This window comes from Prionailurus bengalensis, chromosome B1 (genome assembly GCF_016509475.1).
Source record: "Prionailurus bengalensis isolate Pbe53 chromosome B1, Fcat_Pben_1.1_paternal_pri, whole genome shotgun sequence".
In the NCBI taxonomy this organism is placed as follows: Eukaryota; Metazoa; Chordata; class Mammalia; order Carnivora; family Felidae; genus Prionailurus; species Prionailurus bengalensis.
In genome coordinates, this window is record NC_057344.1 from 173,664,820 (window position 1) to 173,678,367 (window position 13,548).

General features: G+C 36.5%; 1 protein-coding gene across 10 annotated transcripts in view; it reads right to left on the reverse strand.

The window, feature by feature from the left end:
• Nucleotides 1-439: 439 nt before the first annotated feature.
• The window catches only part of KLHL5 (kelch like family member 5), a 97,908-nt gene continuing 84,799 nt past the window's right edge, over nucleotides 440-13,548 (reverse strand). For 9 of the 10 annotated variants that reach the window (XM_043553327.1, XM_043553330.1, XM_043553322.1 and 6 more), the window contains 3 exons: nucleotides 10,105-10,317; nucleotides 5,676-5,847; nucleotides 440-1,581 (listed from right to left, as the gene is read on the reverse strand). In XM_043553327.1, coding sequence (XP_043409262.1) covers nucleotides 1,525-1,581; nucleotides 5,676-5,847; nucleotides 10,105-10,317 — 442 coding nt within the window. In that variant the 3' untranslated portion in view covers nucleotides 440-1,524. Of the gene's footprint in view, nucleotides 1,582-2,720; nucleotides 3,192-5,675; nucleotides 5,848-10,104; nucleotides 10,318-13,548 lie in introns of those variants that run through there. The other variant, XM_043553310.1, reaches the window with a different exon arrangement.

Here is a 13,548-nt window from a genome sequence, read left to right on the forward strand (position 1 = left end):
GGCTGATCCCTCCTTATCATGAAAATAATGAATTCATGTCTATAATATAATGATTACATAAACATTAATGTGTTTTTCACTATCATTATTATTTGCTTTGTGGCCCCACCAATAACGACCACAAGATTTGCTTTGGGAATGGAAGTATTCAGTTTCTTGGTTCTTAACATTTCAAGAACATTTAAAACCGGCTCAAAAAAAGAGAAAAAAAAAAAAGAGATTGGTTTAATTTTTAAAGAAGGCAACTAAAATCAATCTACCTTGATATAAAATGTAAAAACACATTAATCACAGCATTGTATTTTAAAAGATGGGAATTTAGTTGATACTCATTTTTATATTAAGACATAAGTTAATGACTTGTATATCTTAAAGGGTTTATCATAAAATGTTACTGCCCAGTGCATTTTTGCAAACAGTAAACAATTCACTGAGAGTATTAACATTCACATGTGTAACTGGAGTTTACAAATGTACAAAACTTTGGGTAATAAAGAGTTCAAACTTATTTTTCAACATCCGATAAGCTCATTCCCCTCAAACGGTTTGATTACAAAGAAGCACAAAGGGTTACCACCTGTGGCAAAATGTGAGCAACAAAAGCAAGGATGGTAACTACAGACTTGAGAACATAATATCCAAACAGTACCTGTCCATATCAAAAGACAAAAGCAAAACATCTTTTATAACATAAAAGAAAACAAATCCATAGAATTAAATACTACTCAGGTGAAAGAACATTGTAGTGAATATAACATTTATTTTCTCTACATAAATTTGCATGTCTTAAATTTAATACAAAACACCATGTGTCAATTATTCCAATTTGAGAATATCATAACACGTGGTTCTTAGTGAATCTAAATATAATAATAGGTTGAATATTTTAAAAGAACCCAAAGATCATTTTGTTTTCATCCGCTCATTATTGTTTTAATGCTCTAACGTTTTTCTTCACTCATTAGACTAAACCGATTTAGAAATAAAATACATCATCAAAGCTTATATAATACAGCTATTTCTGAAAAAAACTAAGTATTAGCATCGTCTTTAGTGTGTCATTAAAATAGTGGTTGTGGTTAAACAAATACAAATTAGTGCAACTAATGTAGAATAAAGTTACAAAGCAAATGTTAAAAGTTTTATCTGGTGTATGTGCACTATAATAAAGGAAATTGGATAATGGAGTAAAGTGTGGTTATTAATAAATGAAATTCCCAGTTGTGTTGTATTTAGGAGGACTGCATTTGTCTGCATATGTTAAACCCGGAACGTATGTTCACCACCCACCAGCTGTAGTTATGATTTGCTAAGAAATGACTTACTAAGAAATGCAGGATTTAATCCTGGTTCATCCATTCCTTCCTCCCTTGTTTTATCATCTTCACGTTGAGACTGGGCACTTTGTGCTCAGGTATGTGGCATTGTGAATTTGCTAAAAAATGTGTCCAGTGGTGGTAGGATAATTTTCCTAAATTCATAAGGAAGAGGATATCTTCTTCACTTAGAAAACAAAGCACTACATTATAATTTGACAGTTACAACGCAAGCCCCAGCTCTTCCTAGACACAGTGGAGCAACCTAAAAGAGAAACAAAAAAATGTATTTGTTGGATTGGCAGGTACAAAAGTTGAGAAAACCATACCCAGTTTGAAAAGTACTGAAATAGTCTGTTTTTGTCAAGGAGCTCTGCCAAACCCTGCCGCCCCAGCCTTGCTGTGGGCCTGGTTCCTTCCCCCGAATCCCTCCTGCTGCCAGAGTTTCACAGATTAAGTCGTTTAGGGTGTATCGCATTATTATGCAGTATTCGCTTCTCTTTAAAGGTAATTCTAAAAAAAAACTGCTCAAGATTTTTCTACCTGACCCTTTGTTTTGGCCAAAATGATGCACGATATGGATAATGAGGAAATGCTGAACTTTAACTCTGTGGCCAATGCGGACAAAATATCAAGTATTATCTCGAAAAGCCCTTTACCAGATGTGCTGTCTCAGAGCACACCAAACACACTGCGTGCCTGGGGTCTGCTTATTCCAGGAGAACCAGTAATTTCACATTTACTGACTGCCTTCTCTGTGCATGGTGGAAAGGTCTAAACCCATTCGACTAATTTTTAGCAGAGTATATAAATAATAAATAGTATTCCTCCAGCTCCTGAGGAATTGAAACAAATCTGTGACAATAAATAAACTCTATGACAATGGGACAGAAGTGCAGGGTGCTAGGGAAAGAGATACGATCTCAGTTTATAGATAAGGAATAATTCTTAAATCTTTCACTTACTCTTTTATTATTATTTTTTTAAGTAGCCTAGACACTGGGCAATTCATAGTGAAAATAAAAGTGTAGACAAGGATAGTTTTTAAATTTTTTTAAACATTTTATTTATTTTTGAGAGACAGAGACAGAGCACAAGCGGAGGAGGGGCAGAGAGAGACACACACAGAATCCCAAGCAGGCTCCAGGCTCCGAGCTGCCAGCACAGAGCCTGGTGGGGCTCGAACCCATGAACTGTGAGATCATGACCCGAGCTGAAGTTGGACGCTTAACTGACTGAGCCACCCAGGCACCCCAAGGATAGTTTTTAAAGAAGGGCTACTTTGAGCACATTAAGACCCAAGAATTAAAACAACAGTATTTAGGGAAGGAGTGACTAATACAAAGTACTAAGAAAATGTGTTTTGTACTTATGTATGTAGGCGTACGTTAATGAAATGTTTTCGTCAAATACACGAAATCAAAATGACTTTCCAATCAGTTTGGCCTCTTTCCCAACCTTTCCAGTTGAATGACTGGATTTTAAGAACACACTGTAAGAGAATTCTCAGTTGTTCTCAATTTGAATCTATTGTTTTGATCACTGTTCTATCTCCCTGAACAATCAAATCACCTGCTTTAAAGCCAAATCTATTCACAGTATTCTAGGAGTAACCTCTGGGTCATTTCAATCACAAGTGTCTGTTTGTAATTAGGAGCTTTTCTCAAAACACCCATGACCTGAAGTCTTTACACTGTAAAGAGTTGATGTTGCCATAACAACCAGGGAGAAAGGTCAGCTTAGAGTATTTCTTCAATACAGTGCAGTCACCTCCTGCTTTGGGTCAAGGTGGGTTGTAGGGTGGGTGATGACTTCAGACTTTATAATCTCATTTCATTCCCTGACCAAATGTCCTCTTGTCCATTTGTTGGAACACTAAATGGAAAACATTTGTTTTTCAGATTCTGTGGCTATAAGTTCAAATTTAGGTGCTTTAAAATAGTAATAGAGGTGGCATGCAAACAAAAAAGCTATGTAGTCACAGATTGTTAATTTTGATAAGAGAGTAATTCAGCATAAAGTATTAATTACCTGTAATAACAAATGTTTTAAAAATATTTTTTAATGTTTATTTTTGAGAGAGAGAGAGAGAGAGAGAGAGAGAGAGAGAGGAAGCGCACAAGCAGGGGAGGGGCAAAGAGAAAGGGAGGCACAGAATCTGAAGCAGGCTCCAGGCCCTGAACTGTCAGCACAGAGCCTGACACGGGGCTTGAATACACAAGTGAGATCATGACCTAAGCTGAAGGTGGATGCTCAACTGACTGAGCTACCCGGCGTCCCAATAACAAGTCTTAAACACTGGCCAATAGATTTCCTTATAACTAGTCTAACAGCATAAATCAAATATATCTTAGAAAAAGAGATTTTTACATCTCATTTTGGGCTCCTTCGTTATCATTCATATTGCTATGGTGGGAGACTGATTTCATTTCTAATGAATTTCTGTAGCTCTGACTCAAGCCCTCAAATTATCTCTTCTTCCCTCTACCAAATAATCCTACTTAAACTTAAGAAACAAGATCAAGGTCACACGCTCAGTCCCTTTTTCTGTCTTTTTCATTTAAAAACCCTTTTTTCTCAATTCTGCTTCCTGCCCTTCTTTCAGTAAAGTGCCCTTCAATGTTACTCTCTCTTTCTAGCATCTGGAATCTCTACTCTTGTTTTCACCTCTATTTTGAAAAAGACCCACGGCTCAAATTCTAACTCCATTTATTTGCTGTGTGACTTGGGTCAACTATTTAACCTCTCTGTGTCTCAGATTCCTCATCCAGTAGAGCCTGGTACATAAAATGTGTTTAATAAATGTTAACTTTCTATCATCATCATTATTTGAAAATTGTATGCCCCTCTAGCTCCTGCGTTTATTTTTCTCTTTACTTTTTACATTGTGATCTGTCTCAAAATAAATAAATAAACATTTAATTAAAAAAAATTGCTCTATTACATTATCTTATCTAAGACATTGTCTGGTCATTCATTTGCTGTTTTCTTCACCTTCAATCCAACCCAGTAAGTGTAAAAAGAAAGAATAGATAGGACTTGGTAATATCTCTTGAATCCATCTATAGAGTTGACAGCTCAAGCCTTACAAGTGAAGCAATCTTCTAGATGTTTCATTTTTATCCAGCCTTCGCTTCCCCTGCTCCTGTCCCCAACTGCCACATGAACTTCCTATTACTGTATCACTCTCCTGGTTAAAAGTCTCCACTGGCTTCCCACTACCAAACTCTTTACCCATGGCCTTCATAGACCTCCATCCTGACCCCAACCTTGCTCTCTAATAGGAACTCTTACTCTTGCTAAGCATGGATCCATATAACCAGCCACCCTTCCTCAATTATCTTGCATATTTCTGCTTCAGTGACATTTCTTTTGTGTTTTTTCACACAGCTTCCCATTTCTTTCTACCTTTTTGAATTGGATCAATTCATTTAAGGCTTAACTTAAATCCAGCTTCTCCTCACTAAAGCCCTCTCAACAACCATTTTATTTTTTCTTTGACTTCATATACCACACAATACCTATACCATGGGACACTTCCCTACCAACTGTTCTACATTGTGGGTTCTCCCCTTACACATGCAGATCATACCTATTTAAGTAGCTAAGTTGTATGACAGTGGGGATGCTTTTAAATTTTGTTTTCTTGACAGTACTTACTACTGCTCCTTGTATGTAGGAAAACCTTGGCTCAATTAAACATTTGAGCATCTTTCAGTACCAGATACTAAATTGGGTCACAAAATTTCTAATTCTCTTCTTGGTAATGATGGAAACAAGGATCTCAGAAGATCATTCTTAGAAGTATGAAACCCTCCAGAAATAGACATGGTTGGAATTCTGCTAATAAGCTTGCCAGGTCAAGACTTGTTAATATAATTTAAGATTGCTATCTTTATTAGGTGATGACCAGACATTTTATCTGCTTCCAGATATCAATAGCTTGAGTATTTAAAAATTATTGCTCATGTATGGATAATTGGTTCAAATTTTTCTGATTTCTATCTTTTTTCTTATTTTCCACCATCTCCCTCTCTTTTTCCCATAGCTCTCCTGTAGTCCTATCTGCTTTACCAATACTAGAATATCTCATCAATTCCCAGCAAGCCAATGGTGGCAGATCAAAACTATTAATAATTTCCTTGAGTATTAACTTCTACTTCAAAGGTAATTTTGGATTTTAATTATGTTATAAAATTAAACAGTCCTTCTTGTTTTCATATATTTAATTCAGAGATGACCTTATCATGCTTATGCTATATATTTTGATATTGGATAAAATTTAAAGAATCAGTTTTACCAAACAAATTGTTTTAATAAAAACAGAGAAGTGTAATAATGAAAAATGAAATGCCATACCTGGGTCCACTCATTTGTCTGGGGATCATAAGCCTCCACTGTATTAAGGTAAGTCTGTCCATCATACCCTCCAACAGCATATAATTTATCACCAAGTAAACAGACCCCTACTGCATCTCTGCTGATGCTCATAGATGCCACTGCAGTCCACATATCTGTTTTGGGATCATATCTGAAAGAAAATTTTAGAACTGGAGCTGACATTGTCCTCACCACATTTTTATGTAAAAATTGTTTATGGATGAAAGACTTGCATATAAGACCTGATACCATAAAACTCCTAGAAGAAAACATGGGGGGAAGATCCTTGACATTGGTCTTGGCAATGATTTTCTGGATTTGACACCAAAAAGCAAAGGCAACAAAAGTAAAAATAAACACAAATGACCATGTCAAACTAAGAACCTTCTGCATGGCAAAGGAAACCATCAACAAAATGAAAAGGCAACCTATAGAATGGGAAAGAATGCTTCCAAATTATGTATCTGATAAGAAGTTAATATCTAGAAGATATAAAGAATCATACAACTCAATAACCAAAAAACCCAAAGAAACCAATTAAAAATGAGCAGAGGGTCTGAATAGGCATTTTTCCAAAGAAGACATCTACATCGCCAATAGGTACATGAAAAGGTGCTTAACATCACTAATCATCAGGAAAATGTAAATCAAAACTACAATGGCTGTTAGCAAAAAAGATAATAACAGTGTATGTGAGGATGTGGAGGAAAGGGAAAAAACACTTGTGTACTGTTGGTGGGAATGTAAGTTAGTGCAATTGCTATAGAAAACAATATGGAGAGTCCTCAAAAAACTTAAAATAGAAATAACGTATGATCCATTCTACTTCTAGGTTTTTATCCAAAGAAAAGGAAAGCACTAATTTGAAAAGATATATGCACCCTCATGTTCACTGCAGCATTATTTACAGTAGCCAAGACATGGAAACAACCTAAGTGTTCATCAATGGATGAATGGATAAAGATGTAATACATCTAGAACACACACACACACACACACACACACACACACACACACAGTGTAATATTATTTGGCCCTAAAAAAGAATGAAATCTTGCTATTTCAAACACATGGATGAACCTTGAGGGCATTATACTAAGTGAAATAAGTCAGAGAAAACAAATACCTATTATCTCACTTCACATGTGGACCCTAAAACAAAACAAAACAAAAAACCTGGCACTCATAGGGTGCCAGAAGTAGGGCACGAGGTGGGGGGGGGGAGGGGGAGGAATGGGTGAAATGAGGGAGGGGGATCAAAAGGTACAAATTTCTATAGTTATAAAATACATGAATCATGGGGATATAATGCACAGCATGGTGATACAGTTAATAATACTGTGCTTTCTATTTGAAAGTTGCTAAGGGTAAAAAGTTCTCATCACAAGAAAAAAATTTGTAACTATATATGGTGATGGATGTTAACTAGGCTTATTGTGATCATTTCTCAATATATACAAATGTCAAATCATTGTTATACACCTGAGACTAATATGACAATTACACCTCCATAAAAGAATACCTACATATCCAGAAACACCTGGGAGAGGCAGTATAGCAAAGTGGTTAGAGAACGCGCTTTGGATTTGGGCTGAACAATCTTAAGTCCTTATCCTTCCAATTATTAGCTCTGTGGTATTGTAAACTTACTTAAAATCTTTAAATCATAGTTTCTTTACTGGTAAATATTGCTCACCACATAGCATTGAAAATTAAATGAGAGAATGCATAGTAAGCATTTGATACATGTCATCTTAAAGATGGGTTCATTTATTACACTTGTTTCCTATTAGCAAGGAATACAATCTTGTAACAAAAATTCAAAGAATACAAAAATATGTAAAAAAGCAATAGCTAGCCTTTTTTCATTCCAACTTTAATTACAGAGTCAAGTGGTAACGACTCTTAACAATTTAGTTAGTATTTGATCTTCTAAATATTTCACTTTTTATTCTGAGGACCCAGATGTCTATTTCAGAACATGTTTTTAATTCAATTTACTTTTTCTTTCCATGTGTAACATTAAAAGTTTTTTCATGAAAAAAAATAAAAATAGTTTAGTTCTTTAAGCCTACCCCTTGTCTTATTACTGCTATCTAAAGTACATTTGGACATATTTTTAGAAAAAATCAGTATTTCCCTGAAAACTTTTAACTTACAGTATTATAGCTTCATTTAGTAAATCCATGACACTTAAACTATCCAAAAGAGCTAAAGTAAATACTGAAACTGCTTTATGGGTTTTGATTGTCCACTGAAAATCTGAGGAAATCAATACATGAAGCTCTGTGTAAGATGGCTTACACACTCAATCATTATAGCTGTCCATTTTTGAAACGTCTCATTCCTTTCATGAAATACATTACCTAGAACAGCCCAAAGTTGTCTAAGAGCAGATACATCATGCTACAATGACCTATACTGCTTGTAATACCTCTTGCATCAATGAACAATTTTTCATCAGGTGCGGTACTGCAGTGAGCTTGTAATGTATAAAGTATACAAAGGCTTCCATATTCCTTTCCTGAAATGTAACATGCAACAAGCATAGTCTGGATTACTTTCCCTAATACAGGGGAAATGCAGGTGTAACTCTCCTGCTTTCTCAAAAGACAACAAACCAACCTTCCGTATTATTTCACAGAAAGCACTCATTGCCATCAAACCTGCATTTCACTTTTTATCCTTCTTCCAATCATGTATAAATAATACACACACACACACACACACACACACACACACACACACACACACTAACTTCCAGTTGCTCATTAAAATCTAGACTCTTTGATAAGGCCTTAAAGACTCAACGTGATTTGCCCCTACCTCCACTCTAGTCCGCCTCCTTTCCTGACACTGTCTCCCTCATTCTTTGTTCTCCAGTCATAGTGTCTACCTTTCAGCTTTCCGAATGAATCATATTCCTTTCTGCTTAGGAGTGTTTGTAATGTTCCCTTTGATTCTACCTCCTAAATCCGTTCAATTCTCTCCATTCCTTAAATTAGACTAATAGTAACAGATGGGAGCCTGAACTATTGTCCAAATCGTCCATTGATGTTAGGCTCTTTACCTGGCCCATACTTGAGTTTCACGAGGCCAGTTTGGATGACTTGTTTAGCCTTTTAGTCTGCTATTATTTCATGTTATTTCATTTTATACGAAAATGTGTTAGTAACGTTCCTCTCCTTTTTACTTATTTAGCCTCCAGCCCCTATTCCTTCTCTTTGAAATTCATCAACCTCCTTTCCTTTTCTTGTCAGGTACAGTGTCCAGCACAAAATACGTACATAAGAAATGTTTGTCATTTGACTCAATTAATAAATTGTATAATCGGGGCGCCTGGGTGGCGCAGTCGGTTAAGCGTCCGACTTCAGCCAGGTCACGATCTCACGGTCCGTGAGTTCGAGCCCCGCGTCAGGCTCTGGGCTGATGGCTCCGAGCCTGGAGCCTGTTTCCGATTCTGTGTCTCCCTCTCTCTCTGCCCCTCCCCCGTTCATGCTCTGTCTCTCTCTGTCCCAAAAATAAATAAAAACGTTGAAAAAAAAATAAAAAAAAATGAATTGTATAATCAATTCTAAGGTACGTTTTCTTTTTTTTTTAATATGAAATTTATTGTCAAATTGGTTTCCATACAACACCCAGTGCTCATCACAACAGGTGCCCTCCTCAATGCCCATCACCCACCCTCCCTTCCCTCCCACCCCCCCATCAACCCTCAGTTTATTCTCAGTTTTTAAGAGTCTCTTATGGTTTGCCTCCCTCCCTCTCTAACTTTTTTTCCCCCTTCCCCTCCCCCATGGTATTCTGTTAAGTTTCTCAAGATCCACATAAGAGTGAAAACATATGGTATCTGTCTTTCTCTGTATGACTTATTTCACTTAGCATTAACACTCTCCAGTTCCATCCACATTGCTACAAAAGGCCATATTTCATTCTCTCTCATTGCCAAGTAGTATTTCATTGTATATATAAACAACAATTTCTTTATCCATTCGTCAGTTGATGGACATTTAGGCTCTTTCCATAATTTGGCTATTGTTGGAAGTGCTGCTATAAACATTGGGGTACAAGTGCCCCTAGGCATCAGCACTCCTGTATCCCTTGGGTAAATTCCTAGCAGTGCTATTGCTGGGTCATAGGGTAGATCTATTTTTAATTTTTTGAGGAACCTCCACACCGTTTTCCAGAGAGGCTGCACCAGTTTGCATTCCCATCTAAGGTACATTTTCAGTAGGCAGTAATACAATGAGAGAAGAATCTGAGTAGGCATTAGGAGACAGACTGAGAGATGGGCAACTCAACATTTACAAAGCTCTGAAGGAACTGCTTCGCATATGGTAGATGTTCACTAAAGAGTCATTAATTTGTCTGCAAGTGTCAGACAAACTTTTCCTTCACAGGAAATTACCTTTCCACACAGTCTGAGAGTCTGGATGTCAAGTTGGATGCAGGAGCATCGTGTCCTCCAATAGCATACAGCAATCCATTCCAGGTAGTTACTCCGACTCCCCCTCTCCTTTTGGACATTTGCGCACAGAGTGTCCATTTATTAGTATGAGGATCAAAACATTCTACTGATTTGAGGCAAGAACTTCCATCACGACCGCCAACTGCATAAAGTCTGTAAAAAACAGTGGCATCATTATGATTAAGACACAGAGGTAATTCTTATGGTATTTCATTGAATTTAAGATGCTACAGATTATAAGACAAACTTTCAATTTATGTGCCATCAAGAAAGAAGATATGCTACCATTATATGACATATGTGTGTAACATATGTGTGTATATATATATATATACACACACACACACACATACACTATATATACATACATACATCATGTATATAGATACATAGATAGATAGATACATATCTATATATATAGATATCATCCTGCATAAAATAGAAGAGGGGTGCCTGGGTGGCTCAGTTGGTTAAGCATCTGACTCTTGGTTCTGGCTCAAGTTGTGATCTCAAGATTCATGGGTTCGAGCCCCATGTCAGGCTCTGAACTGACAGCATGGAGCCTGCTTGGGATTCTCTCTCTCTCTGCCCCTCCTCTGCTTGCATGTGCACTCTGTTTCTCTCTCTCAAAATGAATAAACATTAAAAAAAGAGAAAGTGACATGAAAGCAATGACCACTATTTCACAGCTGCCATCTGTTTGGCAGGTCACCACGGATTTTACAATGCATTACAATTTAGAGGTACAAGATGTGTCTTAGAATAAATGAAATGTGGTGTATAAATACACCATGACTTATTTCTTAAATAGCTAAGATAGGACTGGATTATAAAGGAAAGAAACGAACCTTCTCTGCACCTACCACAGGCTAGACATTTTACCTGTATTAATTTAATCATATCAATGATGCTATGAGAAACCATTTATATTCCTGTTTCATGGGTGAAGAAACAGGCTCATGAAGATTAAGAGGCTAATACAGGGTCAGAAGCAGAACCAGGGCAGTTATAATAACGAGCAGTTGTATGGTGAGCAGTCGCCTGGGATGCTCTTGTAATAGTGAAATAGGAGGATAAAAGGATTGCTTGAAACAGTGGTATATAAATTAATATTTATTACATGTGAACAGTATCCTTCATTAATTCAAATTACTGCAGAGAATACTGTAAGTTATTGAAAATGAATATGGTATGTTAATGTCGTAAGTGCTGCCTAGTAGATAAATTTTAATTATCAGTCAATATATTTCATTAATTTAAGTCTTTTACTCTGAACTTAAAATATATAAAAAATATTTTAAATATTTGAGCATTTGAATATTTTTATTAAGCACAAAATCTTCTTGTACTTACTATTCACTTGGGAAGCTCTTTATAGATATTTTCCTAATCTTTTTTTCAAAAGAGTAAAAAAAATCAGTTCATTGCTTATATAAAAGTCCTCACATTTTGAATTTACAGATGCCTCAGTTAATATTTAACTATTTTTCTTACCTCAAGAAATAATATTTGAACTATACCAAATGTCTGCCAATTAAAACTCTAAGTTATTATACTGAGGTGTATATATGTGTGTGTGTGTGTGTGTGTGTGTATTTAAAGACTTTTTCTTAGTGTTTATTTATTTATTTTGAGAGAGAGAGCATGTGTGGGAGGGGCAGAGAGAATATCAAGCAGGCTCCACACTGTCAGCCCAGACCTCAATGTGGGGTTTGAACTCATGAACCGTGAGATCATGACCTGAGCCAAAACCAAGAGTCAATGCTTAACCGGCTGAGCCACACAGGCACCCCAAGACATTTGTTAAATTTTAATTCATAATGTAAAGTACACTATGCCACTTAAACTGGTTCTTTTTCTTTTTTATCTTCAAATTTTTCGTTAAATTCTAGTCAGTTAACATATAGTGTAATATTAGTTTCAAGTATAGAATTTAGTGTTTTCACCACTTACATACAACATCCAGTGCTCGTCACAGCAAATGCCCTCCTTAGTACCCATCAGCCATTTAACCCCTCTACCCTCCTGCTCAGCAATCCTCAGTTTGTTCTCTACAGTTAAGAATCTGTTTCATGGTTTGCCTCTTTTTCTCCCCACTATGTTCATCTATTTTGTTTCTTAAATTCCACGCCAGTGAAATCTGACTGATTTGTCTTTCTCTGATTTATTTCGCTTAGCATAATACTCTCCAGCTCCAAGCATGTCATTGCAAATGACAAGATTTTGTTCTTTTTGAAGGCTGAGTAATATTCGTGTGTGTGTGTGTGTGCGCACGCGCATGCACATCTTCTTTACCCATTCAGCAGTTGATGGACATCTGGGCTCTTTCCATAATTTGGCTACTGTTGATAATGCTGCTAGAAACATTGGGGTGCATGTACCCCTTAGAATCAGTATTCCTGTATCCTTTGGGTAAATATCTAGTAGTACAATTGCTGGATCATAGGGTAGTTCTGTTTTTAACTTTCTGAGGAACCTCCATACTGTTTTCCAGATTGGCTGCAGCAGTTTGCATTCCCACCAACAGTGAAAGAGGGTTCTCTTTTCTCTGCATCTTTGCCAACATCTGTTGTTTCCTGTGTTATTAATTTTAGCCATTCTGACAGGCTTGAGATGATACCTCATTGTAGTTTTTATTTGTATTCCCCCAATGATCATTGATTCAAACTGGTTCTTAACTGAGAAGATGATCATATCTTAAATAGCAACATGTGGCTGTAGCAATATCTTATTCTATCTAAACTTTATATTAATAGTATGGAAAGTGAAATTTATTTGAAACTTTGTTAAAAAATTTATCTCTTAAAAACTACTTTCTTGTGTTATCATTCTTAATGTTAAACTATTCTTATTTTTAACTAATACTTGTAGAATATTTGTCTGAATATGGGATCACAGAATATTAGAGGACACCAACAATTAGAAACTATTCATAATTAAAAAAACCATGTACAGGGGCACCTGGGTGGCTCAGTCCTTTAAGTGTCCAACTTCGGCTCAGGTAATGATCTCACGGTTTGTGACTTTGAGTCCCACATCAGGCTCTGTGCTGACAGCTTAGAGCCTGGAGCCTGCTTCTGATTTGGTGTCTGCCCCTCTCTCTGCCCCTCCCATGCTCATGCTCTGTCTCTCTCTGTCTCTCAATAATAAATGTTAAAAAAATTTAAAAAGCCATGTACACACACACAGAAACACAAAACAGGATTCAAGGCACCACCCCCTCTTCACAGTGAACTCATGGGTCTTGACTATGAAAAGTGGTGTAGTATAGGGATTAAGAGATGAACTCTGGAGCCAGACTCTGGATTTGAAGCTTGGTTCTAACACTTACTAGCTCTGACTGTGGACAAGTTATTTAACCTCCACCTGCCTGAATTTCATCAT